This window comes from Narcine bancroftii, chromosome 4 (genome assembly GCF_036971445.1).
Source record: "Narcine bancroftii isolate sNarBan1 chromosome 4, sNarBan1.hap1, whole genome shotgun sequence".
Lineage (NCBI taxonomy): Eukaryota > Metazoa > Chordata > Chondrichthyes > Torpediniformes > Narcinidae > Narcine > Narcine bancroftii.
This window is the reverse complement of record NC_091472.1, coordinates 222,677,854-222,701,877: the sequence shown is the minus strand read 5'-3', so window position 1 is coordinate 222,701,877 and position 24,024 is coordinate 222,677,854. Positions and strand designations below refer to the sequence as shown.

General features: G+C 42.7%; 1 protein-coding gene across 2 annotated transcripts in view; it reads right to left on the bottom strand.

Annotated features, from left to right (window-relative positions):
* mcm3ap (minichromosome maintenance complex component 3 associated protein) overlaps positions 1-24,024 on the bottom strand; it is a 108,030-nt gene that overhangs the window by 59,755 nt on the left and 24,251 nt on the right. For both annotated transcript variants that reach the window (XM_069934039.1, XM_069934041.1), the window contains exons 8-10: positions 16,694-16,962; positions 12,263-12,425; positions 10,675-10,835 (exon numbers count right to left, since the gene is read on the bottom strand). In XM_069934039.1, coding sequence (XP_069790140.1) covers positions 10,675-10,835; positions 12,263-12,425; positions 16,694-16,962 — 593 coding nt within the window. The remainder of the gene's footprint in view (positions 1-10,674; positions 10,836-12,262; positions 12,426-16,693; positions 16,963-24,024) is intronic.

The window sequence follows — 24,024 nt, the reverse complement described above, 5'->3', positions numbered from 1 at the left end:
GGATCTTGTCCTTCTATACCTTCTGGCAAACCAACAATTTTCACATTATTCCTTCTACTTTGATTCTCCAAGTAGTCTATTTTCCTCTCTAACTCCTTCTCACGTTCTCCCAATTCTTTAACTGATTTTTCAACCTTCAACACTTTTTCTGTTAGAAATCACTTGCTGTTTACATTCCAAAAAAGCAGACTGAAATTTTTTAAAATCTTCACAAGAAGCTTCTACACGTGCTTTAACTGTATTCAATTCTGAATTTATACTAGCATTCATTTGAACCATCTCATTCATTAAAGGTTGAATGACAGGATTTAACTGCGTACACTGTAACTCAGAAAAGCTCAGCCCTGCTTTCTCTAACATAGTGGCAGAACCGGGTAACTGCAGCTCCTGCTGCAACTCAACAAAAGGCATTTTAGAGGTTTTACTGCGGGTCTGGACTCCCAGCGACAGTACCCCGACTTCCTCAGGGGGTCGCCGCTGGTCTCTCCCCGCAGCTCGTTTTTGCGCAAAATCACAGAGGAAATCGATATCTTCAGGTGGAAATGCTTCCTGATGCATTTCAAACAATGGAGTCGTCTTCCTGCGTGCTCCCTCTGTTAAAATCGAGAGGCTTCCAGAATCGGGATCCACTTCTTGGGAACACGCACCTTCCTCCAGAGAATGGGTAATTCCAGCGCCATCCTTCACTTGGTGAGGAGTAGACATTTTTTTTTCAGCTCCCACAGGCAGTCTTTGTGGTTTAGACACTGAAGAAATTAAACTTGAAGCTGTAACAAGTCATTTAGGCCCCAAATCTTCAACACTTCGAAAATGTAACTTCTTCTGCACTTAAGGTTTAATCTTTTTACCATTAATGGCCATAGTAGTTCCTCAATACTTTAACCTAAAATTTTAAAAGTTTAAACTTGAAAACAAAGGGTTAAAAAACGAGTACTTAAAAAGTCTGGCCAGAGAGGTTGAAATTACACATCTAGACTCTACGCAATCTTGCCACGCCCTCTTATCTAATTGTCTCTTGAACACTACTATTATATCTGCATTCATCACAACTCCTGGCAGCCTGTTCAAAGCAATTGCCACTCTGGATGAAAATTTGCCCCCCACCTCCCTTAAACTCCTTCCCCCTCACCATAAATGCACATCCTCTAGTGCGTAACACTTGTACCTTGGAGAAAAGATTCCGCCTCTCATGATTTTATAAACCTCTATCAGGATACCCTTTTGCCTCTGATACTCCAGAGAAAACAACCTAATAGCCAAATCGCCCCATAGCTCATCCCTACTAAACCAGGCAACTTCCTGGTACCCTTTCCAAACCCTCCACAGTTTTTCCTGTAATGGGGTGACCAGAATTGCAGATAGTATTCCAAGAGCAACTTAACCAAATTTTTTATATAGCTGCAACCTGGCTGCCTTATTTTTATACTCAATATCTACACAAGTATACCAGACACCACCTTTACCACCCTATCTACCCTCACCTCTCCCCCAGCCCTCACTCATCCCCACTGTAAGAAGAATGTACAGTTAATAGCATGGTCCTGGAAAGCATTGATGTGCAGAGAGTCTGAGGGGTCAGGTTCATCATTCATTGAAACCATGGAGAGGTATGGAGGCAGGTCAGTGGAACTAGGGAAAAAAGAATGGTTCAGCACAGACTCTATGGGCCAAAGGGGCCTATTTCTGTGCTGTAGTGCTCTATGGTTCTATTTGAATGGTCACTTTCAAGGAATTTGGACCTGGACCCCTGTGATGTGAGAAGCCAGTTTGACGGGTCTGAGAAGCAACAAGTCTGACCACGTTGATTGTGACAAAACATTTTTTATTTGCCCACGATGGAAAGTGGGCAAGTCGCAATAGGGATAGCATACACAGTCACGGCATATGCAATACATTCACATCGGCTGCAATGACAGTATTGGCACATCGCTACACACTGTGATCTATATTATAGAGTAATGAGGCACAACAACAGTATCCACCCACCCCTCGACCAGGTTCAACACCTCAATTAGTTCAATGATCAATGAGCACATCTGCGTCATAAATAAGTATTCTAACCATTACTGGCACACACCTTGTGATTGACTTTCCAGCATCATCTGGCTCGCGACCTGAAGTGGAGCTTAGGTTTGTCATCAGGAGAAAAGAGACCCAGCTGTTCCATGTGTTGGGCTTTATACCCCTAGCCAGCTAGTGGGGGCCAACTCTGGTATGCCCAAATGAGGGTTGGTGATTAAAGGAACCAGTAGCGAGGTGTGAATTCCTTCAAAGGGGCCAATGGCCAATGCTTACTGTGGGTGATCTTGACCTTGACTGACAGATGTGATGGCTTCCAACCAGGTTCCTGTTGGGGGTCACATGACCTGTTATACTTCAACCCCAGAATCCTCTGCACATTAATTGTGCCCTTTCACTTATATCTGGCCTCCCAAAGTGCCACACCCTCCACTTGACCAGATTAAACTCCATCTGCCATTTCTTTACCCATATCTGCAACTGATCTATATCCAGTTGTATTCTTTGACAACCATTTACACTGTCTATGACCCCCCCCAGTAATTTTCCATTAGCAAGATAATGGACTACCATCATGTCTCTGAAACAATAACTAATAATAAACAAGGATGAGAATAAATGCCAGGAGAAATTGTTAAATTGTCAACAAAAATAAACAAAATTATGAAGTAGGTTCTGGGTAATGTGATTTCATCAGTTACAGAAAAACTCAGAATCTGCCATTGAGAAATCCCAGGGGCTTACCAAGAGATATTTGCTCAGATGCAGGGCCCAGTATCAGCGCCCCCGGAACATTGCAATTTTTCAAGGGTATAGAGCACCATAAATACTGATGAAGGTTACCATACTCGTGAATAAATTAGCAAACAATTTATGAGGATTGATTTCTACTTAAACACTGTAGTGGGGAGATGTGATTTTAAAGATTTAGTTTCTTCCTTAGTAAGCAATAATCCCAAAGCAGATTGTCTAGGTAATTTTAATCTATTTACCCAATAAAAAAGTTTTAACCTGATAGTCACAAAAAAAGTATTACTAAGAATTTGAAATTTCTCCTTAATTCGATTAAAAGATACAATCATCTCTGCTTTAAAACAATCTTCAACTTTTTAAATCCCCAATTGATTCCATATCTTTAAAAGCTGATTATTTACAGTTGTTACAGAGTTCTGTGTTGTGTATGGACTTATGAGTTGTGTGGTTTTATGTTAAAAAGTGACAGTTTGCCTTTTAAAGCCAAGGTGAAGGTGGACTGCTGAGAGAGTGGGAGATGGACTGGGCATGTGAAGAAAATGATCTAATAATTTCTGGACTTGGACGACAAACCACCACTGGAGGTGCTGTGGAGTGGAAGAAGGCCCAGAGCACGAGTCATGGAGGACAGTTTAGAATGTTGGGATTTCAAAAAGGATGAACATTCCAAAGGCAGCCAGAAGGATCCGGACCAAGACAGTTGTTCCTCTCTCTGCAGCAACACAAGACAACTTCAAATTTTGTGCTCTCTCTAAGATCTTTTGGCTTCAGTTTACCAAACAAACTGAATTTTATTTATAATCTTTGCTTCGGTTGAGATCGAAGTTTTGTGAGTCTTGTGTGTTTTGTGATTGTTTTGTGTCTAAGTTTTTCTGTGGGCTGGTTGGAAATATAACTTAGAGTTTAATTACATACATTGTATTTAGGCTGGGGAAGTTTTTAGTTTTACACGGTTATAGAAATTTGCATAGTAACCAGTGGGCATTATTATAAAAGGGGGATTTTGAATTAAAGTTTAAAGGTGAATTTTTGTTAATAAAGTAATTGTTAATCTTTATCCCTGTGTGATATGCCTTCTTTGTGGTTGCTGGTTTGATCTTTGTAACACAGCAAAAAGAAAAAGTTTATTTTGATATAAGAGCATTTTCGCTGAAATCTTCCCTTTTCCACCTATCTCATAATCAATTATATCCTATATTTCAATTAAATGCTTCAAAATTGGTGGATCCTTACAAATTAACAATTTTGAATTCCATTTATAAATAAATTCTGACACAGACTTCTCATAAATTTTATCTAACTCTATATTCACCCAAAATAAAAAGCTTTATTAAGGAAGAAACAAATAAGTTTATTTCTGAGATGCAAGTTATTACAAAATAAAATGCCCAAGTTGAATGTTCCTAAATCAAGAATGAAATGGGAACTTGATCTAAAGAGGAAGATGGACGAAAATGTTTGGAGAAATTTGTGTATAGTATGACTAAGGTTATAAACGCAAGATATAGATTAGTACAATATAAATTTTTTTAACATCAATTGTATTTAACCGCTCAAAAATTAAATAAATTTGATTTAATTTCCTCGGATTTGTGTTTTAGATGTGGACAAGAGATAGGTACTTCCTTTCATTCGACTTGGACTTGTTCTAAAGTTAAGAATTTTTGGATACAAGTAAAATTGTTTTTGGAGCAAGTATTAAAAGTGAGTCTACCGTTTGATTCAATGTTGCTTTTACTAGGGGATATTAAGTCAATTGCTTTAGGACTAAGATTGACAATGTATCAAATTGAATTTTTACGTTTAGCTTTGGCCGTTTCTAAAAAATATTTGGCTATTACATGGAAATCTGATTTAGTTTTAGGAATGAAATCCTAGAAAAGATAACATAATTTGAGAGATTTTTTTTGTAAACATATGGAGCCCATATTTAAAAATTCTTGGTTTGAAGATTTAATCTCTCAACCCGCTCCAGTGGATGTCTCAGTCTCTGCAGCTATAAAGTTGATTATTGTTGTTTTTAAGAGATGATCTCTTTTCTTCTTTCTTTGTCATTGGAAGGGGGAGGAGGGAGGGTGTTAGTGGGATGGATGGAGGAGGTTGGGAGATTTTACTTAATTATATAATATCTGTATGAGTATGTTATAATTAATGTTGTATGATTTAAAATTTATAAATAAAATATTTAAAAAAGATTTACTTGGCTTTGCTGAGACCAGGTTATGGATAAAGACATCAAGGTTTCAGAGCAGGTTCAAGAAAATGTTTCCAGAATTGTTAGATTACACCTATCAGAAAAGATTGCAATAGCTTGTCATCTTCATTCAAGAACAAAACTAACTGAGAGGTGACCTGAGGTCAGGCATTCACTGAATATTTTTGCCGGGTGTGAGATGAATAACGGGGCAGAAAAAACAAATTCAAAAATGAAATGCGCATGGAACACAGGAGAAATTATTTGAAACAGATCGACAGGGTGGTGAAGTTATTTGGGTTATCTTCATTCGATAGCACTTAGTTCAGGAGTTGGGATCTCATGTTATGACTAAAAGATGTTAGAAAGGCTACATTTGGAATTTTCTAAAACATGGAGGGCATTCAAAAAACAGAGGTTCAAAGGGACTTGGGTGTCTTACTTCAAGATTCCCTAATGGTTAACTTGCAGGTTGAGTCAATTACAAGGAAAGCAAATGAAATGTTCATTTCAAAAGGACTAGAATATAAGAGCAAAGCTGTAACGTTGAGTCTTAATAAGGCATTGGTCAGATCATGTGTGCAGTACTGCAAGCAGTTTCAGGCCTCATATCCAAGAAACGATGCGCTGGGGTTGGAGAGGATCAAAAGTTTACAAAGATGATCCTGGGCATGAGATGGTTAATGCATGAAGAGTATTTGATGGCTCTGGGCCTTAACTCACTGGAGTTTAGAAGGACAAGAGGGGGAAAATCTCATGAAAAATACTGAATATTGAAAGGGCCGGATAAAATGCACATTGACAAAATATCTCCAGTAGCGGGAGAGTCTCAAACCATAGGGCACAGCCCCAGAATAAAAGGATGTCCCTTTAGAGCTGAGATGAGGAGAAATTTCTTCAGTTAGAGGGTGGTGAATCTGTGGAAATTTTTGCCACAGACGACTGTAAAGCCATCATTGGGTAGATTAAAGCAGAGGCTGGTAGGTTTTTGATTAGTAAAGACATCAGAAGTGATGGGGAAAAGGCAGGAGAATAGAGTTGAGAGGAATAATCCATCAGTCATGATTTGAATGGCAGAACAGGCTAGATGGACTGAATGGTCTTTGTGTGCAGCTCTGATCACCTATTGGAAGAATGACACTAAACTGGAAAAGTTGCAACAAAAAAAATTCACAAAGGTTTTACAGGCTCTGGATGGAGGGCTTGATTAATAGGAGAGATTGGATAGACTGATTTTTTTCCCCCCTTGGAATATTGGAGGCTGACAGATGGCCTTATGAATTTTTATAAAATTATGAGAGCCGAAAAAAGGTAAAGGGTCGCAGCCTTCTCCCCAGGGTAGGAGAGTTTAAAGCAAAGTGAGGTGGGTAAGTGCAGATCTCAAAGGAAACCAAGGGGTAGATGTGTGGTGAGTGTATGGACAAGTTGCCAGAGGAAGTATGAGAGGGGGTAGAGTTGTGACAGTTAAAAAACATCGAGACAGGTACACAAATAGGAAAGGGTTAGAGGGTAATGGGGACAAGTGCAGACATTGGATTAGCTCAGATAGTTTGGTTGAAAGGATGAGATGAGCCAGTTCTTTGCTTTTGAGGTCTATGACTACGAAAATGGTGATTGCAGGAGGGGTCTGGGTGAATTTAAGGGAAGATGAGAACCCAAGTTTATGATTGTGGAGACTCAAGAAAAACAACATTGGTTTGGCCCAAAAATCCAAAAGACAAAAATGTCTCAGGTAAAAGAATTTCACTTAGAGAGTTCAGATAAAAGTGAGAAGGAGTTGAGCTTTGGAGTACTGAACTTCCATGGCGCCGCGCCCTCATGGCGCCGCGCCCTCATGGCGCTGAGCAAAGATAAAGCAAGGAGTTGAAGCAATAGACAATCAAGAATGATTCACCACTTCAGCAATCATATAATTGCGGTGGCGCACATCCTCGTGGCGAACTGGCCCCGCGATAAGATGGCGCTGTTGGGGGACCTCCGTGCCTCGTGGTTTAGGCCAGGGTGTACGACTCAGGCGAGCGTGGTGACATCACCGCCGATGCGGGGCTGGCGCTCACGCCGTCCTTAAAGCGAGCGTGTGAAGTTTGAATAAACAGTTCATTTGAAACCTCCAACGTGGTAGTGGTGTGTTTCATTCTGTGTAGCAGTCGCTACACTGGTGATCCCAGAGTGTCCAGATGGTTTTCTGGCCTCCCGATATGGATTCCGCAGCAATCAAAGCGGTCGTGGTGAAACTCCCCCCTTCTGGACACATCACCCACTCACTTGGTTCGGGCAGGTGGAAGCACAGTTTCGCCTCCGACACATCACATCACATCAGACGCCACGATGTTCTACCATGTCATGTGCTCGATGGAGAAACCACAGCCTGGGTGGATGACCTCATCCACGACCCACCAGAGGAAGGTAAATACCTCACTCTCAAAAGCCTCTTCCTCAGCACCTTCAGTCACTCACGGCAGCAGCACGCCACCAGGCTCCTACACCTGGATGGTCTGGGTGACAGCACCCCATGTGCCCTCATGGATGAAATGCTGGTGCTAGCAGAGGGTCACAGACCCTGCTTGATGTTCGAACAGGCATTCCTCGAACAGATGCCTGAGGACATCCAACTCCTGCTGGCAGATGAGGATTTCTCAGATCCACGCTGTGTCGCAGCCCGTGCAGACATCCTCTGGCAGAACAAGTGAGAAAACAAGGCCGCCCTCAGCCAAGTCACCTGCCCAGGACCCAATCGGCTGTAAGCGCCCCCCAAGCACAAACCAGAAGAACATCACCCCTCCTGGTGTTTCTACCATCAATGCTGGGGGCCCAAGCCCACAAGTGCAGGCAGCCCTGCTCATTCCAGGGAAACGACCCGGCCAGTCACCATTAATGGCTGCGACAGCTGGCCGCGCAAACAGCCTCCTGCATGTGATTGATAAATCCAGTGGCTGACGTTTCCTGTTAGACACCGGAGCAGAACTGAGCGTGCCCGCCCCCCCTCCCCCCGATTGCCCTTGAGACCCGCACCCATTCACGGGACCCAACCCTGCAGGCAGCCAACAGATCCTCCATCAAGACTTTCAGCACACACAGTGAAGAGATCCAAATCGGCAAGGACAAGTTCCGCTGGAAATCGTATTGGCCTTGGTGGGCACAGTACTGCTGAGAGCTGACTTCCTCCCAGCGCACAGCCTGTTGGTGGACATCAAAGGTACACGCCCGCACCTTCCAATCTGTCTGCCTCAATTCCACAGACACGAGCGGCCCGGGAATAGCTTCCATCAGAACCCCCAAGGATGAGTATTCTCACATGCTCAACGATTTTCCCTCCATCTTGCAGCCACAGTTTACTTCTGCCATGCCCCAACATGGAATCTGCCACCACATTTCAACCCAGGGCCCCCCCACTCCATGCCAGTCAGGTGGTTGCCCCTGAGAAGTTGCAACTAGCAAAGGAGGAGTTCTCCCGACTGCAGGAGCTGGGGATCATCCGCGGATAGGATAGCCCTTGGGCCTCCCCCTTCCACATGGTCCCAAAGGCTTCCGGGGGTTGGCACCCATGCGGGGACTACCGTCGCCTCAACGATGCAACCACACCGAACCGATACCCCATCCCACATATATAGGACTTTATGGCCAACTTGCACGGCACCCAGGTTTTCTCAAAGGTCGGGGTTACCACCAGATCCCAGTCCATTGCAACATCGGCAAGACTGCGATCATCACCCCGTTCAGCCTATTCGAGTTCCTGCAGATGCCCTTCGGCCTTAAGAATGCGGCCCAGACATTTCAACACCTGATGGACGCAGTGGGAAGAGACTTGGACTTTGTATTTATCCATCTCAATTACATCCTCGTTGTCAGTTCGGACCACGACGAACATAAGGTTCATGCCTATGTACTATTCGCCCGTCTGGCAGAGTTCGGCCTCACGGTCAATGTGGCCAAGGGCCAGTTCAATAAGCAGTCCCTGCAATTCCCAGGCCATACCATCTCTGCAGACGGGGCCACCCCGGCACCAGAGAAGGTTGAAGCTAAATTTGAGATTTTTCTTATGAAGGTACCAGAGAAGCCGTACGCCAGTTCCCAAAGCCCAACACCCTCAAAGGTCTACAGGAATTCGCCAGCATGGTCAACTTTTACCACCATTTTATCCCGGGGGAAGCTCGCATCATGCGGCCGTTGTTCACATTGATCGCTGCCAAGAACAAAATCTGGAATGGACGGAAGAGGCTGAGAAAGCTTTCATTGCGACGAAAGACGTCCTGGCGAGCGCCACCCTACTAGCCCACCTGTAGCTGGATACCCATACCGTACTCTCGATGGACGTTTCAGCCACGGTCATCGGGGGCATCCTGGAGCAATCAGTCAATGGCCAGTGGCGTTCGCTTGCCTTTTCAGCAAGCACCTCCACCCCCCCGGAACTAAAATACAGCGCCTTCGACAGGGAACTTCTGGCCCTGTACCTGGCCATCAGACACTTCTGATACTTCCTAGAGAGCAGACCATTCACCATTTTCACCAACCATAAACCACTCACTCAAATATCAAAAGATCCCTGGTCGGCACGCCAGCAGTGGCATCTGTTCTACATATCAGAGTTCACCACCGACATCCGACACAGAGCAGGCAAGGACAATGTCGTTGCAGATGCACTCTCAAGGCCCACCATCCACAGCCTCGCCCCCGGCCTAGACTATACCCAGCCAGCACAGGCACAGAAGGAGGATGCAGACACACAAGCTTTCTGCACTGCCATCATGGGTCTCCAGCTCCAGGACCTCAAACTGCCGGGCAGCCCCAACACACTGCTCTGCAACGTCTCCACCGGCTCACCGTGCCCATTAGTCCCACCGCAATGGAGGCCACAGGCCTTCAGCATGGTCCACGATTTGGTTCATTCCTCGGTCAAGACCTCGGTTCGCATGGTGGTGGAACGGTTTGTGTGGCATGGCCTCTAGAAACAGGTAGCCCAGATGACAAGAAACTGCACGGAGTGTCAGACCTCCAAATCCAGCGCCACGTAAAGGCCCCAGTACAGCAGTTTGACTCCATGGCCAAGAGGTTTGAACACGTACACAGACATCGTGGGCCCCCTGCCTATGTTCAGGGATGCCCACTATTTGTTGACCGTTGCCGACCGTACGACGAGGTGGCCAGAAGCCATCCTGCTGAAACACTTCCACAGAGTCCTGTGGCAGGAACCTACTCGCCCACTGGATTTTCAGGTTCGGAGTTCTGGCACACATGACGAGTGACAGGGTACCCAGTTCACATCCACCCTCTGGTCACAGCTGGCAAACCTCTTGGGGATCAAGCTCCATCACACCACTGCATACCATCCCCAAGCCAACGCCTAGTGGAGCACTTCCACCGGCACCTAAAGTCAGCCCTCATGGCTCGCCTCACCAGCCCTAACTGGATGGACGAATTTCCCTGGGTCCTGCTCGGCATTAGAATGGCTCCGAAAGACCTACAGGTATCATCCGCGGAGTTAGTCTACGGCACACCACTGTCACTACCTGGGGAGTTATTCAGCCCGAGCATTGGTTCCACAACCATGAGTCTGACCTTGCTGGCAGACTTACGAGGTAAGCTCGCCTCACTAGCGCCCTCACCACCGACCCTCCACGGCAACTGCCCGTCCTGTATTCCCAAAGAGCTGGCCATGGCTGATTTAGTTTTCGTCTGATAAAGACTAAAAATAAAATGGTAAAACTTACCAATCGCTCACATTCAGCCCATAGTCTCTGGCAAATTCAGCTGCTTCTCCATAGTCTTTGAATTGCAGCATTCTAACAAGAATATCCATTGGAAACATGGTAGATCGTTGAGAGCTCACCGTCAGTGCAAAATTCAAAGCCTTAAGAGCCTCACGACGAACCTGAAACAAAATGAAGAATGCTGGCTGAATAACTTTCACCTACGTAACCTCTTTAGTTCAGTAACACACAGCAGGAAATAGTGGTGCTTTGTCAAAAATTGGCCAAGAAACGATGCCACATTCATAAATCAATGAATCTCAGTTTTTCAGCTGAGAACTTGCACAAGGCCAGATCCCAGAGTGGATAAAGCTAATTGCTGTCAATGCTGGAAAAAGAAATCATCTTCGATCTTTGGCAAGGACAACATCATGCAAAAAGATAAAGAAAATATCCCAGTGATGTTACACAGTCAGCGTGAAGGCAACCTGAATCCAGAGTTAGGATCTGACCTGATATTGGATCATCAAGATCATTAAAAGCAGACAGAATAGGCCATTTGGCCTCTTGCACCTATTCCACCATTCAAGATTACTGAAGATCTTTTACCTCAGGTTACTTTCATGTATTTAGCTTTTTGTTCCATGATTCCCATGATGTCTATGAATTTGTCAATCTATCAATCTCCCTCTTGAATATAATCAGTGACTTGCGCAAACATAGTTCTCTTGGGAAGAGAATTCACAACCTACAAGTGAAATAATTTCTTCTCCTCAGTCATCAAACCCTATAGCAGGGCAACACTCCTACACCAGCCATGATGCCCACTTGCACTAATCCTATTTACCTACATTAGGCCCACAGCCTCCATGCCTGACATATCTATCCAGGTACCTGTCAAAATTCCCTTTAAATGTAATTGTATCTGTCTGTACCATCTCCCCTGGCAGCTCATTCCAAATGATCATCACTCAGAAGGTAGAAAACTTAACTCCTTGGATAAATTATCAACTCAACTTAACTTCCACCCGAGTCCTCTAGTTTCACCCTAGGGAACTGATTCAGGCACTTTATCCTATCTTTGCCAGCCATAATTTTATAAACCTCTAGAAGATACCCTTCAGTCACATACATTCCAGGAAAAATGAACCCATCCAACATCTCATAACCACAGTACTCAATTCCTTGCAATCTCTTCTGCTTTCTCTCTATTGCCATTCCTTTCTGCAGTATGCCAACCAGAAAGGTACACAATACTTCAAGTGCAGTTTTGTGTAGCTACATGACTCCCCAACTCTTGTACTCAATGCCTTGATCCATGAAGCTAAACATTCAGTGCCCAGAACACTGTGTCACCATTTTAAACTGATAAACCACATCTGTCCCACTGACTCAGAGTAAGTTAACTGTGTCGAGTAATCCCTGCTGCCTTACATGTTTGGTTGCTTAGTGCTGCAGCAAAGCTTTCATGGAAACAAATCTGCAAATAAAATGGTAAATCACAAGACTAATTATAATGAAAAGATATTTACAATACTCAAATTTCACAATCAAGAACATTAATTTGTGAGCTAGCCTATTTCATAGCTCACCAGGTGATTGGCCATACCTGTTTGAAGTAGCGATGTAGTATACAGGCACTGAGGTAGGAGGATACCTTGACGACTTTGAAAAACCTCACAAAGTTGTTACTGTTCAGAGCAGCAAATGCCCGGACTGCCAACTTCACCTCAGGGGAGTTCCGGATGATTGGACGGAACTGCTGGACTTCCCTGGAGTAAAGAACAAGCAAGTTGAGCTAGCAGAAATCTCATGAGTCAGTGGTTGTGAATTTGCCTGCTTTGCAAGTTCATGAAGCCCAGAAAAAACAATGTCTCTCCATTTTTCAACAGGTGCAACACTTTTCTTCAATGAACAAGGGTGGAGGGGGGAAAAAAAAATCACTGGTGGGAATTGTCTATTGCCCACCAAATAACAATAGCACAGTGCCACAGGCAATTAACCGAGAGATAGCTGAGACATGAAAGAACGGAACGCCAGTTGTCGTGGGGGACTTTAACTTCCACATTGATTAGGAAAATCAAGTTGGTCAAGGGAGTCTGGAGGATGACTTCATAGAATGCATCCATGATGGCTTTCTTGAGCAGCAGGTTAAGGAACCAACAAGAGAGAATGCTACTTTAGATCTAGTATTGTGCAATGAGACAAGTAAAATTAACAATCTAGTAGTTAGGGACCCTCTTGGAAAAAGTGATCATAGTGTGTTTGAATTTCTCATACAGATGGAGGGTGCAATAGTTAGAGCTAAAACTGGTGTATTATGCTTGAACAGGGGAGACTACAACAGGATGAGGGAGGAACTGGTCAGCGTGGACTGGAAGAAAGAGTAGTTGGCAGAACAGTTGAGGAACAGAGGAAGACTTTCAAAAAGATTTTTCACAGTGCTCAACAAAAATATATTCCTGTTAAAAATAAGGGGAATAAGAGAGGGGAGAGTCTAAGAGTTTAAGGAAATAAAGAAAAATATAAAATTAAAAGCTCATGTGGACAAAGTCGTCAAAGTAGTGGGAAACTGAAGGATTGGGAAAATTTTAAAAGGCAACATTAAATGGGAAACAAGGAAAGGGAAGAAGAAATTCTGAAGGTAAATTAGCACAAAATATAAAAATAGCAAAAAATTTTATAAATATATAAAACGGAAAGGGTGGCCAGAGTCAACATAGGTCACTTAACACAAGAGCATAAGAAATAGGAGCAGGAGTCGGCTCGAGCCTGCTCTGCCATTCAATGAGATCGTGGCTAATCTGATCATTGACTCAACTCCCCATACCCCTGAATTCCTTATTTTAAAATGTAAAAATCTATCTAACTGAACCTTAAATATGTTTAATGAAGTAGCCTCAACTACTTCCCTGGGCAAAGAATTCAACAGATTCACTATTCTCTGGGAAAAACAGTTTTTACTCACCTCCGTCGTAAATCTACCCCCCTCAGAATCTTGAGACTGTGTCCCCTAGTTCTGGTCTCACCTACTAGTGAAAACAACTTTCCTGCCTCTCTCTTTTCTATCCCTTTCATAATTTTACTGGTTTCCATAAGATCTCCTCTCATTCCTCTGATGGGATACATCTCTGGGTACTGAAGGAAAAGGTGGGAATTATAGTCGATGTGTTGATAGTCATTGACCAAAATTCTCTGGATTCTGGGCAGGTTCTAGCAGATTGGAAAACAGCAAAGGTTATGCCACTTTTTAAAAAGGGATGTAGGCAGAAGACGGGTAACTATCAGCCAGTTAGCTTAATATCTGTAGTTGGGGAAAATGCTTGAAACTGTCATTAAGGATGAAATAGTGAGACATTTAGAACAAAGGGGTTCCATTAGGCAGATGCAGCATGGATTCAGAAAGGGCAGGTTTTGTTTGACAAACTAGAGTTCTTTGAGGATATAATGGGTGCGGTAGATAGAGGGGAACAGGTTGATGTGGTATATTTGGATTTCCAGAAGACTTTTGATAAGGTGCTGCACAAGAGACTTATCAATATGATACAGATGAATGGAGTTGGAGAAAATACATTGGTATGGATTGAGGATTGGTTAACGAACAGAAGGCAGAGAGTCAAGATAAATAGGTGGAAAAGGCAAGTAGGTGGAATTAAGGCAATGATCAGATCAGTCTTGATCGACAGGCCAGATGACTGACTCCTGCTCTTATTTCTTATGTATTTCAGAAGGATGATTCCTCTAATATTTAATGAAACATTCTTCGAGTGATCAAATTCAAGTTTATTGCCACATATACCAAGATAAAGTGAGAAAGTGGTTTTGCAGGAAATTGGTGAATCCATCCATTTAATAGCAAGCAAAAGAAAGTACAGAGTTCAGAGTTCGAGAGAGATCAGTTGGAACCTCACTTGAGTGAGGATCACCCAGGGGCATCAACAGCAAGAAAAAAATATTTTGAATCTGGCAATGTAAACTTCACACGCAAATATTTGTCCCAATGGGAAGAGGGAAAAGAGAGAGTGGCTGGGGTAGGATGAATCTTTTAATGCTTTCGCTGATTTTCTGAGGCAGTGGAAGAGTGGACAGAGGGGAGGAGGTTTGTGTGATGATCTAAGCTATGTTCAAAACTCTCCACAGTTTCTTGTGGTCTTAAGAGCATCAGTTCCTGTCCTATGCAGAGATGAACTCCTGACATAATAATCTAAGTTGTTGCAGGTGACATGGCCAATTTCCTCAGGCTTCAGAGGAAGTGGAAGCGCTGGGATGATTTCTTGGCTGGTGCAACAATATGATTATAGAGGACAGGTTGGTGGAGAGTTTTAAACATCAGAAGCTGAGATTTGACTATCTCCACCTCAAATGCTGTTGATTCAGACCTATCTCCACCTCAATGCTGTTGATTCAGACAGGGGAGTGAGTGACACAACTCTTCCGGAAGCTTCAAACCAACATATGTTGCACAACAATGTAAGCAAGATGTGAGCTGTTGTATTGACACCAAGCCACAAAATTAGATTCATCAGTCAGATTGATAACTTTAATCAATGCAATATGGCCAAAAAACTTTGCACCCATCCAAACTCAGCTACTGCTAAAATCTTCATTCAAGATTAGTGGTATAGTGAGGAAGGCTATCAAAGATCTCAACAAGATGTAGATAAACTGGGAATGTGGACCAAGGAATGGCAGATGGAATGTGACCTGGATAAGTGTACTTTGATAAGATGAGCCAGGTTAGGACTTGCACTGCAAACTGAAGGACCCTGGAGAGTGATATAGAACCCAGGGATGCAGTTATATAGCTTCATGAAAGAATGTCAAAACTAGACAGATTGGTGAAGAAAGCTTTTATCATGCTTGCCTTCATCAGTCAGGGCAATGAGTAGAGCAGCACCAGAGTATTGTGCACAAATTTATTGCCCAGCAATCAGATAAAGGTCTTTAAGCTGGAAAAGATGCAGAAAGATAAATGAGAATGTTATCAGGACTGCAAGACTTGAGTTACAAGGCTAAGATATTCCCCCTAGAGCACAGGTGGATGAAAGTGAACCTTACAAAGGTCCCATACAATATTGAGAGGTATAGATAAGGTAAGCAGTCAGTCCCCCCCACCACCCTCCCCCAGTTTAGGGTAGTCTAAAACCAAAGGCTATAGATTTAAGGTGAGAGTTGAAAGATTTAAAAAGGGGCCAGAGGGGCACCTTCCTCCACACACACAGGCATAGAGGTTTTGAGGGATATGACGCAAATGGCAATAGTGAGGAAGACAACTTCCTCATATGGAAAATACTTTTCCATGCTACAAAGCTCCATGACACTTCATTTTCTTGTTACTCTCTATTTGACTTGCTTCAAAACTCTGACTGTAAACATTCCAGCTACATGAAAAGACCCAGTCCCTTCATATGGGTAGTTGAAATTCTTCTTTTACACTCCCCTGTCTGTGCATTTCTCCCACTTTCCCAGACGAGTGGCCTGTTGACTATATCTAGCAGGGCAGTTGATCCTTTATGTTGATCAGTGGAGATAGAGCAGGTGATTTAACAGATGTACAAGTTCATAATGGGTTCAGAAAAGGCAAAGAAAAGCTCTTTAAGACCAAGATTCCAAGTGATGTGCACACGATCCAAGATCTAAGAAAAATCAGTTGCCACATTCTGGAACTCATTCCTTGCAGGGTTGTGAAAACTGGTACATTGAAAGCTTTCAAAATGGATTTGGATAGTCACAAGACAAACTCATTTGCGCAGTTTCGAGGAAGAAGCTGGGAATTGGGACTGAGAGGATTACATGGCTAATGGACTAATGGCCATAACTATATTCTCCACGTATTTGAATGGTTTCCTCTGGATGCTCTGGTTTCCTCTCACATTCCAAAGACATACAGGATTAGTAGATTAACTGGTCACATTGGTGTATTTGGTGGGTGTGGGCTGGAAGGCCCTGTTACTGTGCTGCATCTCCAAATTAAAAAATCTTATGATGTCTACATTCCATCATGCAGCAAACACACTGAACATAAATATCTCCTGCTCACCGGAGAATATCTCCCTCGTTGAGATTAAGCAGAACATGGTAGCTCCGGAATTCTGCCTCATTCTCACAGTAAGTATTCTTTGTGGCCAAATCCTGGTACATTTCCTTTAGGCTTTGCAAACACTTGGTCAGGTTTTCATCATTTATTTTAGCATCGTAGGAGGACATTGGTTCCTCACAGAGATGATGACTGCAGTGGATATGGAACCGTGTGCATTTCTCAATGAGTGCCACTGTCAGTTTATCACATAGATGCTGCTGTGTAATATCCTGTCAGAAGAAAAGTAAAACTGTGTCAACTGAAAAGCACACCCCACTTCACAAATGAGCACAAGGTAACAGAGGGTAGAGGAGTCCCAAAGGGCATCTGATTGTTAAACGGGAAAGATTGAAAGAAGACACGAGGTTCCCCACACAATAGATATTGAGTATATGGAATAAGCTGCCAAGGTGGTAGAAATAGGTCTGAACATTTAAAAGATATTTGGACAGGTCCATGGAATGGGAAGGTTTAGAGCTGTGGTTTTCAAACTTTCTTTCCACTCTCATCCCACTTTAAGTAATCCCTCTGCCATAGGTGCTCTGTGGTTAGTCAGGGATTACTTAAAGTGGGATGTGAGTGGGGATAAAAGGTTGAGAATCACTGTTCTAGACACAATTGTTACTGAAATATTCGTTTGAGGGAAAAGTGTCATTGGCCCATTTCCTTTGGAGTTATGAGACCGTCCACATGACAAGACAATGAGGCACGATTAAAACTGTGGTTTTCAAACTTTTTCTTTCCACCCACCTACCACCTTAAGCAATCCATTGAAAACCACTGCTGTGCAGCATCAGAGGTCAATCCACAGGACCATAAAAGCAGCAGAGAGGATCACTGAGGGTCTCCCTCCCTCCGTCCCCCCCGCCCCCCTCCCCACCAAACTCGATGGGATTTACTGAGATCGTTGTTAAAGACAACTAGCAAAGTCAGGGAGGACTCCTGCCACCCTGCACACAGCATCTTCCAACTACTCCCTTTGGGGAAAAAGGTACAGAAGCATTAGAGCAGTGATTTTCAAACTTCTTTTTCCACTCACCTGTTGAAAAATCTCTTAAATGCTCCTAATATTTCAGCTTCCAGCACCAACCCTAACAAGACATTCTAGGCATCCAGAACTCTATGTGTTTAAAAAAAACTTAACCCCTGATGTCTCCCCTAAACTTGCCTCCCTTCATTTTGTATGGATGTCCTCTGGGGTTTGGTATTCCTGTCCTGGGAAACAGGCACTGGCTGTCCACCTTATCTATGCTTCTCAGAATCTCGAGGACCTCTATTAAATCTCCTCTCATCCTTCTTCGCTCCAAAGAGAAAAGTACGAGCTCTGCTAACCTTGCCTCATAACTTATTTTCTAATCCAGGCAACAACTTGATAAATATCCTCTGCATTCTCTCTATAAATTTCCATGAGGTGACCAGAACTAACACAATCCTTTAAGTGTGATTTCACTACATATTTGTTGAGTTGCAACATGACCTCTTGACTCTTGAACTCAACCCCCTATTAATGATTATTACTAATATTAATGTCAGCCCAGTCCATAGCACCCGTGTACTGACAGCTGGCTGAAACTGCCGTTGTTGGTACCGGGCCAAGCGCACATGCATGGCCGCAGGAAGAAGCCCGCAGACCACAGGGACACCGCCTACACCCGTGGCCAAACCACAGGTAAGGAACAAGCCTCTGGCTCTAACTCTGGCCCCTAATTATTATAATGAGATGTCATGTCGCTAATAATAATTACATAATTATACAATCAATTATAAATAACAAATAACGACATAAAATTCAAACACTACGCAAGTCTCCTTTCTTCATTTGTTACAAGGCCAGAGGTTACCAGCACGAAGCCTTGAAAAGAGTGATCTTTACCATCACTCTGCAATCTGTGTAGAAAGCAAAGTACAGAATACAAAATCCACAAAATAAAGTCAGTTTGTCCTTTTCAAAGTTCCTCCATTTTCTGTGGAATCCTTGAGTTAATAAAGTATCCACCAGTAAACGTCAGATCTTCCTCAGACAGACTAGGCACAGTTTTCCTTTTGAGTTTAACATGAGGCAAGTCTTCAGCATGTTGTTTGGCTTTCTTCCCAGCATTCTGCTTCTTATAGGAACTCTTAGAACCAGATTCTGAAAATTTATCTGATCCTCTTGATTTTAATAAACAAGTCTCTTTAACCTTTCCTGCCACAGATTCGCCCATCCTTTTCTGCAGTTGGTCATAGATAATGTAAGATTCAAACATTAGTTCTTCAAATTTAGCAACAGCCACAGCATTTGATGTATCCTTCTGTAAAGTAGCGGACTGGTTCCATTTAAGGTTCCTACATATCTCTTTAACTAGAACTGCAGCCTTTTCAACCACTCTGGCTTCGATTGCCTTTTTCTGCAATTCCAGATCCAATCTTCCAACTTCCAATTCAGTCTCATTTTCTGACAGTTTATTTTGAAGCCTTTTATTAGATTATCTCTCTGCATTCAATTCTTTCGATAGGAAAGTAATCATCTCCCGAGAAGTAACTAACTTGATCTGGAGTTAAATGATCATGGTTCTTCCACTTTCAGCCCTGCTGTAGTGTTTGAATTTCTTCATCTTGCTTGTTACATAGCTGGGCCTTCAAGTTACATTCTTGATTGTTTTTCCTCGTCAGCTGCCTCGTGTTATTAACCAATGACTTATTCTCTTTAAAAAGATGGATCTTCTCATCCAACCTTTTGCGTCTTGATAAAACTGAATCTCTTTCCTCAATAACGGTATTCATTTCTTCAGCAGTTATTCTTTTCTTCTGTTCTCAGGCTTTGCAAATCCTATCTACAATTAAATCTTTCTGGTTACTGTTTTCACGATGATCCAATATTTTCAAGTCCCCTTTCAACAATTGTTCTCTGAAGGCAGTTGCACTAGTTTTGCAATCATCTGTTTTAGTCCTGTCTCAGATTCAGTTACACAGAAATTTGTAGCATCTTCTAATACTTAATTTTCAACTATTGTTGATAAAAATATTTCCTTCAATATTGGTTTTGATGCCTTTATTTTCACATTGATCAGTTTTCTTTTCTTCAGTAGTGAATTTCTTTAGTCTTTTGCTGTTCCCACAACTCATCAAGTTTCACAACCAAAATCCTGTTGATACTTGTCACTAACTGTTCCTGAGCAATATCATTCTTTCTTTCTAATGGTTCATTGATTGTCCATCCAAGCATAATGTCCATTTCCCACACTCTGTATTACTTTTAGTGGTTCCAAAGCCTTTGATACATTGGAGCCAATCAGCATCTCTAGCTCAGAACTCCAGGTAGATAAACCTTCCACAGATAAGACCACTGATGGATATTGTTTTGGTGTGGGACGTTTCCTTCATGCACAGGCATAGTTTTCTGAGTGTACTAACTTGGGAGATCACAAAAGTTTTTGACATGCATTCCAGCAACCTCTAACCTGAAGCAATGCTGGTTTCAATAACCTTCTTTTGACGCATATTTTTCAAAAATTCCTTGACCTTTTTCCTTGAAGGTTAAGTTGGCTCATTCGTCCCATGGTGCAAAAAAAGATGCAGTGCTGCCTGGGTCGAGAAATGCATAAGTATGTGCTGTTCCATCCCCCTTCCTGGTCTTGACTTGTACAGGCACTATTGAGAGGATGCAGTTATCCTAACCAGCCCCAGTATGACCATTTGTCTGAACTGAGGCTATAAAACTATTTTCTGGTGCTTCCTTTGTTTCTGTTTGCTCCTTTTCCAGTTCCTTGTTCCTTTGGTGAATATGCAGCATTCTAGGATGCTTCAAATTGCATATGTTACAACCAAGTCACTTCTTGCAATTTTTACAGATGTGGCCTTCATACATACAGTCAAAACACACTCCTTTTTTCTTTAAGAAAGTGATCTTCTCATTAAGTTCTCTCTTTTCTAATTGTGAACACATTTCCTAAGCACCTTCACAGAACAAACAGCTCTTCTCAGCAGACAAACTCTTCTTTTCTTTAGTTACTTTATCTTTTTCCTTATTTACAACTGACACAGTAGTGGCAAAGGTACACGTTTTCAAATTCAAATTAGGCTGTGAATTGGACCTCCTTACATCTTCACTCACTGTTGGAGTGTCCTTGATATTCCCAAATACTAGTACCGCACGTGCCATTCAATGAACTCCACAATAGCCTCAAAGGTGGCTATTCTATATTTCTATATTTTGTCTGAAATTTACAAATTCTTGTTCTTCACAAATCCTTCAGCCTATTTGCTTGTGACGATTTCAAGTTAAGTATGTGGTCGATATCTTCCATGGCATTATAACATCCTTTTAAAAAGAGGGAGCATCCTTGTAAAGCCTTTGTACCCTCCGATTTTATTGATGACCATGAAAGAGCCTTCTCCATGCAACCCATGGCAATGTTACGCTCGTTGCCAAAAGATTTTGTAGTAATGCCTTTGTCTTAGTGAATTCCCTTTCTAGGTCCATATGTAGCAACTCCTCACCAGTTCATTTGGCTGCTCTCCAGTGTACTGTTCCAGGGAATAAAGACAATGTCTGGTTTTTTTATTCTTACTTTCAAAATTATGTTCAAAAGATTTAATGAATGCTTGATATTGAAGTGGATCTCCATTAAAAACTTGAGTCTCCTTCTTGGACAAGGAATAGAGACCTTGTTGCTGCATTAATAATGCAGCAATTTCATTTTTCATGGCTAAAAGCAGTACTGTAGCTGAAAACATCACATGTCCTTGTTCACCTTGATTTTTCTTACCTGACGAAATGAATAGAATTCTGGCTGGATAGATTGAAATCCACTCATCTCTGTCTGAAGGGGCTATTATTGGTGTTCAAGCCCTGGCAACACCATGCTCAGGGAGGATTTGTCCATATATATTCATGCCTTGTGACCGTGGTACAAAAGATTCTGCCTTACCATCAAATGCTCTCATTTCATGTGATGACTTCTTATCATCAGACTTCTTGCGTACCAGCCTTAGCAGCAAGTTTTGACTTCATATCCAATTGCTGCTCCGTTCGCTGCCTCCCGCCCGGCTCTTCTAAGGCACATTTCTCATCAAGTACATCTTGTTGTGCTTGAAGAGCAGCCAACTCAGTGTTTATATATTGAGATGAAGTGCTTGAGGCACAGGAATCCCTGGAGCTCACATTGGAACTTCTTTTGCTTCTTCTGCTTCCGCATTTGACACACTTTCTTCTGGATGTACTTCTGGTACATCAGAAGTTACCCGGAAATCTGACTCCTTTTCCAAGTGGAATCATACATCCTCTTCCCTTTCATTCTCTTTGCTACATTTTATGACACATCTTTATCCATTTCTGTACCACTGACTCTAGAATCAGCTGACATCATCTGCAGTGCTTTTGTGGAGTCTTTACTCTCATCAACCGAAAATGCCTCTTCTTTAATTGGCAGCTTCACCTGTCGTATCTAGCCCCTTTGGTACAGTTATTTCATAAGATCTGCCTTCTTCCAGGTTTCGATACGTTGTGACTCAGCGTAGACTCCTAAAGCAGCAGCGGATACTTCGCCCGTATCCATCTTGATGCCAAGTTCCCAGCATAGAAACACATGCAAATGGTAAACTCCACCACAGTAGCCGTAATTTATATCACTAATTTGAAGAAATGACTTTACCAATGTATCAACAAAATCCTCATCTCACAGATTAGGAGTTTCAAACTCTTTTTCTGGTAACTACTCAGGCTGATGGATATGGATTACAAACTACAAAGCAACTCTGCATTTCTATGATGGCCACCATAATGCTTTCAATATAATTCAATTTCCCCTTACAGCATCCAAATATTCGAAGAAAAATTTGTCAACTAATTACCTTGGAAGCTAAGTGAGTTGTTTGGGTGCACACGTTTCTTGAATGAATCGGTAACAAAGTCCAAATAAATTTCCTTAAACAGTCTTTATTAACAAACACAAAAGGGCTAATGTCTGTATTATCATTCAATATGATAAATGAATCAGAGAATTCACAACCTGCTGAGGGCAAGAACAAGGGCATTTAAGGTCAGATATCTGGATCTTTAGTCCAGGTATGGCCTATGGAAGGCCATCTCTGAAGAAAAGTGGCAATTCCAGAGTAAGCTAGTGCCAGATTCACGCCAGCTATTGCAGGGAGTGCAGGCCATTACAGCCTACGAAGGTGAACACTATAAATGGCTGTAATGAAACTGAACACCTTCAGTGCCAGTTTTGAGAAGAACCAAACAGTGCCTACTAGAATCCCTAAAAAGGCTGAGGGCCTCGTGATATCGGTCTCTGAGGCTGATGTCAGAATATCACACGCACCTAAGCAAAGATCCGGACCCACTACAATTTACCTATTGTCACAATTGCTCCACAGCTCCGAATCACCTTGAAAACAGCAATTCATACATATAGCTGCTCTTCATCAACTATAGCTTGGCCTTCAATACCATTAAGTAGCTACACTCTAGGCCTCTGTACCCCACTCGACAACTGGATTCTTGATTTTCTCATCAGAAGACCAGTCAGTATGAATTAGAAACAATGTCTCCTCCTCACAGATATCAACACGGCGCACCCCAAGGATGTGTGCTTAGCTCACGACTCTACTCATTATACACCCATGACTGTGTGACCAGGCACAATTGCAATGCTATCAACTAGTTTGCTGACAACATAACAGGTGTTGGCAACGAGGAAGCATACCAGAGGGAGATAGATCAGCTCGTTTAATGGTGCAATGACAACAGCCTGCGTTCAACATTAGCAAAACCAAGGGGATGATTGTGGATTTCAGAAGGAAGTCAGGGGAACACAGCCAAGTCCTCATCAAAGGCTCAGTAGTGAAGAGAGTCAAGAACTTCAAATTACTGGGTTTCAACATCTCTGAGTTTCTGTCCTGGAGCCTCCATGTTGATGCAATCACAAAGGCGGCTCGCCATAGGTGTCTGAGGAGATTCGGTATGTCACCAAAGACTCTTGTAAACTTCTACAGGTGTACAGTGGAGAGTATTCTGGCTGATTGAATCACTAGGAGGTGCCAACTCTCAGGACAAGAATAAACTCCAGAGGGTTGTTAACTGGCCCTGCGACATCACAGACACCAGGCTGCACTCCATCGAGGACATCTACATGAGACAGTGTCTTAAAAAAGCAGCCTCTATCCTCAAAGACCCCCACCATCAAGGCCATGCCCTCTTTACTCTGCTACCATTTGGAAGGAAGTACAGGAGTCAAAAGACGAGCACTCAACAGCACAAGGACAGCTTCTTCCCCACTGCCATCAGATTCCTGAATAATCAATGAACCATA